This window comes from Physeter macrocephalus, chromosome 14, assembly GCF_002837175.3.
Source record: "Physeter macrocephalus isolate SW-GA chromosome 14, ASM283717v5, whole genome shotgun sequence".
Taxonomy (NCBI): Eukaryota; Metazoa; Chordata; class Mammalia; order Artiodactyla; family Physeteridae; genus Physeter; species Physeter macrocephalus.
Window position 1 is genome coordinate 159,538 of NC_041227.1, and position 6,075 is coordinate 165,612.

General features: G+C 58.1%; 1 protein-coding gene across 1 annotated transcript in view; it reads left to right on the forward strand.

Moving 5' to 3' along the window:
• LOC112066184 (collagen alpha-1(I) chain-like) overlaps positions 1-6,075 on the forward strand; it is a 37,285-nt gene that overhangs the window by 27,506 nt on the left and 3,704 nt on the right. The window contains exons 17-18 of the mRNA XM_024128336.1: positions 26-325; positions 5,958-6,020. Of these exons, the coding sequence (XP_023984104.1) occupies positions 26-325; positions 5,958-6,020 (363 nt within the window). The remainder of the gene's footprint in view (positions 1-25; positions 326-5,957; positions 6,021-6,075) is intronic.

Below are 6,075 nucleotides of genomic sequence, written 5' to 3' on the forward strand. Positions count from 1 at the left end.
TGGTCCTGGACCCCCCTCCCCCCAGCCGCCCCAGGGAACCTTCTCCTTTAACCTGGCCAGGAACCGTGGGGCACCCCTCTGCACACCACCTCCCACACTGCCCCCACTCTGCTCCGTGCCACCCTCAGTGGCCCTGGGTCCCCTGCTCCCCGCACACCAGGGCGCAGTCACCAGCAGCTCCTGCAGGACAACGGTCAGGCCCCTGTCTCTGGGTCTGCAGCAGACGCAGGCTCCTCCTCCCATCCCCGCATCTGCATGTCAGGGCCCCGCCCACGAGGGCCCCGCCCACGAGGACCTCGCCCACCTGGACCCTGTGTTTCTAACAGTTAGGGCCGGTGTTCAGGGCATTATCAAAGCAGGGTGCCAAAAACAATTGTTTTAATAATTGGGCTTTTTCTCCCAGAAGTTTCCAAATTGTCATCCTGGGGCAAATCATCAATGCTTAGGACTTTGTTACACCAACTTACGGCTTAACGTTGTTTTAATGTTGAATTTTACGTCAAGGAACATCCTAACTTTTGGGATGTGCGGAACGAGTGAACGAACAAACGAGTGAAGGACGGAGGGGGCAGCAAGCGGCCCTCATTCTGGTCCCCCCTTTGGGAGGAGGGGGGACCCCTCCCCAGCCCCACAGACCCTGCTCTGTTCGGCTCCACACGCCAGCCTCAAGCCCCACTGCCCCAAAGACCAGCTTACCGGGCAGTCCCGGGCAGGAAAGGCCATCACAGGCGGGTCCAGCTCGCGGTCAGCTCATTTCACACGGGCCCTTCCCCTCGGCCTCCGAGCCCTCTAGCTCCTCGCTCCACCCTGCACCCTGGGGGGGCTCTGTCCAAGTCCCCTGGGGAGCCCTCAAACCACCCATTCCTAAGTCAGTGTGTTGGCACAATAACTGGTTCACCATCCTGGGCTGACGTGTCTGGCGTCCAGCCAGTCCCACCCTGCCCGGAGCCGGAGGTGACCTGCAGGTGTGCCAGTGGACCAGCTGCCTCTGGGCTGCTGGTGGGAACTGTCCAGCGGGGAGCCCCCAGGAGATCAGGGTGCAGTCCTCCCTGCACGGGCCTCACTCCCAGGTCTCAGCTCCTGTTGGACAGGTTCTCGGGTCCCCTCAGCTCTAAGGGTGGACCCCACTTCTCACTGGTGGTTTCTCTACCCGCTGCCCACACCTTAATCCCTTTGTTCAGCTCTCCTCAAATTTCCCAATTTCCGGATGCCGTCTGTCTGCTACTGGACCCTAACTGACACAGATCCCTAACTCGGATCTTATACCAAAATAAGTTCTAAATGGGTCAAAGATGTAAATGTTTAAAAATAACCATAAAAGTACCGGAAGGAAGAATGCAGAGCATATTATGAGCTCACAAAACCAAACTGTAAAATTACATGATTTAACATTTTCTACATGGCACAACTACTTTAAAACAAAGCAAAAGTCAAATAACAGACGAGGAAAAATATTTGCAAGTGTCTAGGGATTAAAGCCTTACTATGTAAAGAGCCTGTCCAATCAATAAGACAACGTCTGACAATCCAATAAAAAAAACTGGGTCAAGGCTGTTTACAGAACAAGGGAAAATATAACTTTAAAATAAATTAAAAGTTGTTCAACCTGACTCGTGGTACGAGAACTGCAATTCTGAACAGCAGAGTCGCTCGATCCAAAGGTTTCCTAACACAGCTATGCTGGGAGGCTATGGCGGACAAACCGCTGGGCCCACTGGCGTGGGCAGGTGTGGGGCGAGCTCTGCGGAGGGCGATGTGGCAGCAGATCTTTCGAGGTGAAGAGTGCCCGGCACGTGCGGGAGGCTGTCCCAAAGCCTGCCCTCCGCTTGAAAAGGCACAGGTTCAGGGACATCACTGGCGACACTGGCCATGAAAAGAAGACCACCTACATACATGTCCATCAGCCAGGGCTAACCAACTCTGTGGACGGGACCGCCCCGCCCATGTGGGGTGGGGGTGTGGGCACGTGGGGGCGTGGTGTCTGTGCGGCTCAGAACGGCCTGCAGGCCCACAGGCCACGATGGAGGGGCCACAGGTCCCTGGGGCTGAGAAGCGGGCGAGGGGGCTTCTTTTTCACCACGCCCCTCCTTGTTGGGCCATTTTCTTCTTGCATCATCTGCCTGTACGGCCTATTCCCCCTCCCCCAAAAATAAAAATAAAATATATTAAAATATTTAAATACACGTTGTTTAATTCCCAATCCTGTAGCTTATCCACTCAGGATAAGAGGTTCTGGCCCTGGGGATGGGGACCCCCAAGTGATTCTGAAGTGTTGGTGGCCCCGGGCTGGGGGCAGCCTCTCTGAGAGTCTAGTGGGCGTGTTCCGCCCACCCCACAGAGGGGCCCCAAGAACGCTGGCAGCTGTCTTGAGGGCAAACACGGCGTGACGCTGCCCACCTCTGGAGGGTGAGGGAGGGGACGCGGTCAGGGGACCCAGGGGGGTCCCCAGGACCCTGTTGAAATGGGGTTAGGGTTCGGGTTCGGGTCACCTGGGCCCAGTTCTGTGTGGTCGGGCTCACTGTGAGGGCCCTTTCTGGAACGGCCGTGGACCCCGGGGAGGAAATGTGGCCTGACGCCCCCCACCCGCCCCCGGGGCTCCACCAGCACAGACAGAGCTCAGGCCGGGGGCTCATGAGGACGGGCAAGGAGGAGGGTCCCCACAGGATGTGAGAGAGGGGCCAGGGCAGGCCTGGCTGGGGAGGACATGGCCCCTTCTCTGCCCGGGGCGCAGGCCCAGCCAGAGGCCTCAGAGCAGCCGTGAGCAGACACGGGAGACATGCTTCTACACAGCAGGGTCTGCACTGCAGCCAGTGGGTCTGTACTGCAGAGGGTCCTGCCTGCATCTCACCCAACGCATCCACCTTACAACGCACACACGGTGACGCGTCTACACTGCAGCGCGCTCATCCTCCAGTGCGTCTAACCCCGGCTGCGTCCACCTCGTGATCTGCCTACAAACACACGTGTGTCCATACATGCACACATCTAAGCCACCCTCAACGCCCAGCCTTCTTCCACACGGCCTTCCCTGGCCTCCCTGCAGGAGCCTCCTCACAGACACCCACCCTGCTCTCGGCCCGGGAGTTAGCACACAGCGAGTGAAATAAGAGCTTTTGACACGAGGGCCAAGATTTCACCTTCAAAAATTTAGCCTTTAACATTTTCTAGAATTAGTTGGTTTGGGGGTTGTGTTTCAAAAGCCTCATGCTGCCTTCAGGGAAAACGTCCAGATTCCTCCCAGTGACACACCCGCACCCCACCGCATCCCCACCTCCCCCCTCCATGCGAGGCCAGGCTGCCCCTCCCACCAGGCTCCGCCTTTCCTGTAGGCCCTGCACTGCCTGTTTCCCTGTATGGAGTGCCCTGGCCCCCCTACCAGCCCTAGCAAAAGCCCACAGACTGGGGGGCTTAAAACAACAGAGATTTATTCTCTCACAGTCTGGAAGGCAGATTTCCAAAATCAAGGTGTGGGCAGGGCCACCCTCTCTCCAGAGGCTATAGCTGAGGCTCCTTCCTCACCTCTTCCAGCTTCTGATGACCCCAGATGTTCCTTGACTTATAGACACATCACCCCAATCTCTGCCTCTGTCATCACCTGGCGTTCTTCCTGTGTCTCCTGTGTCTGTGTCCAAATCTCCCTCCTTTAATGAGGACTTGTCCGCAACTAAGTCACATCTGCAGAGACCTGACTTCCGAATGAGGTCGCCTTCACGGGGGCTGGGGGTCAGGACTTCAACATGTCTTTCTAGGGACACAACTCGCCCCACAGCAATCATTCATGAAGACACCAGTAACATTTTACAACCCAGATCAAAGAAGAATCCAAACCACAGACACATCCACAACTGGGCGACCCAGAACCCTGAAATGCATTTGTAAGTACAAGCAAGACCGGTCAGTACCCAAAGGGCAACCATCAATTACCTTCCACTGGACAAAATTAATTTGCATTTCTATGAACCAGAATTGTTTGCAATACTATCAATTTTCTGCCATTGTAGAGCTACAAAACAGTTCAAAGATAACGAAAGGCAAAAAACCTGCAAGAGTGAGCCAACAGGACACCCTACACATGTTTTTGACATTTCAAAGTCTTTTGCAATTTATCCTGACAAAATCTCAAACACACACAAAAACAGAGAGAAGAACACCAGTACCGCCCACGTGGGCATTGCCAAACTCTAAGATCAGCTCCGGCCACCTCTGTTTGGTCTCTTCGACACCCACAGCCGCAAGATCATCTCGACGCAAATCCCATACACGATCACGTCACTTCATTCATGAGTATTTCAATGAGTAGTCTGTAAAGGCTTTCAGAGAGGGACAGGACATGATCCCCCTGGCTTTTAGAAAAATCACTCTCGTTGCCAAGTAGAGAAGGGACTAAAGGAAGAGACGAGACGGAGGCAGGAGGGAGAACTCCACCACACAGACGCACACGCACACGTGCGCGCACACAAAACACGCAGTGTGTGCACGCGTGCGGGTACACCGCACGTGCGCGCGCGCGCACAGCTCCACAGGCGGGCAAGCACACAGCACGTGCACGTACACCACAGGTGCCTCTGCATACTTGCGAGCCCACCACACGAGGCCCCCCTACTTGGATGACACCTTCACCCAGAAATATCAGGTCCCCGGAGCCCCTCAAGCTATGCAGGCCTGAGCCCTGCGGCTGCCCTCAGGCTCCCGCCTCATCTGTCTAACCTTTTGGCTCCAAGCAGCCTCCGGCTACCCAGACTTCTCTCCAGCCTCCAAAGACCCCCGGCTCCTCTCCTCTGCTCTCTGGAAATGTAGGATTTGACCACACAGCGTTGCCCTCCGAGCTCCCCGCTGCCCCCTGCGCAGCTGAGCAGGAAGCCAACTGAGGCTTCAGGCAGGGACCGAGTCCAGGCGCCCCCCCCCCAGGGGCCCAGGTTAGTTTAGACACGTGGGACCCATCGAGCCCCTCCCCACAGACCGCTGCACCTCCCCCGTCACCATGTCAGCTGGCAGCTGAGAGTCCGGCCTAGGTCTCCCAGCACCAGGGCTCCCCTTCTTCCTGTCCTCGGGGCTGCTGGCATCCACAGTTGCCCTCCAAGCCACACCCCCACGTTCAGCCAGTCCGTCCCCAGGCCCTGCCTGCCAGGGCTCTCCTCCCCACCAGGCTGGGGTCTTAGCAGCTCCCTTTCCCACCAGCCACCCGCTGCCAGCCTCGACCCTTCCGTCCACCTTCTGCCCAGCAGCCAGAATGACTGTTTTGAAACGCAGTGTGACCGTGTCACTGCTCTGCCTAAAACCTCTTCGGCCCCAGGTCCCCTGGCAGCGCAGCCCCGCCTGCCCGGCGGCCTCAGCCCTCCCCAGCGCTAGCCTCTGCCGCGGCCCCTCGTGCTCCTCCGTCCCTCCCTGAACCCTAGCAGCACAGCTCGGGGGCCACCTCTCAGGGCTGGCCCGCCCAGACAAGCCTCTAGCATGACGAAGACCGACTCCAGATGGGGCGTCCCTGAATCCCTTGGTCATGCCCCTCAACACGAGCGCGCACCTGGGTTGAGTGAAGCCCTGCCACCAAGCCTGGGGTTGCACCATGGGGCCTTCGTTGGGTGTGTCCGGGCTAGACTTTGGGCAGGGCGGTGAGGCTCCTGGGCTAGGTCACAGGACATCCCCCTGGGTCACCCCCAGGCCGTCGGCCCCAAATCCTCGGCCGCAGTGCTCAGAACTGGCCACTGGGGGTCAGGATTGAGCTGCACGATGAGAGCCCGGCTCAGCTGGACATGGAGAGACCCCACCCACCCACCCAGCCCTGGGGAAAATGGCTACCCTGCGTGGTCAGGCAGAGCTGAGCCGGGAGGGCCTCTTGGAAGAGGGGGGCTTCGAGGTGCTTCCCTCACGGCAGAGCTCCACACCTCGGGCGAGCGGCTGGCCGCCAGGTTTCCCAGTTCCCTGCACAGGCTGGTGACCCCTTCCCGTGCCTCCTCCAGGAATTTCTTTCTGCCTGCGGGTCTCGACCTCTCAGCAGCCTCCCGTCCCACTCACAGCTGACGGTGAGGCCAGAGTTCACTCCAAGCCCCCATCTAGCTGCCCGAGCCCAAGGCTGAA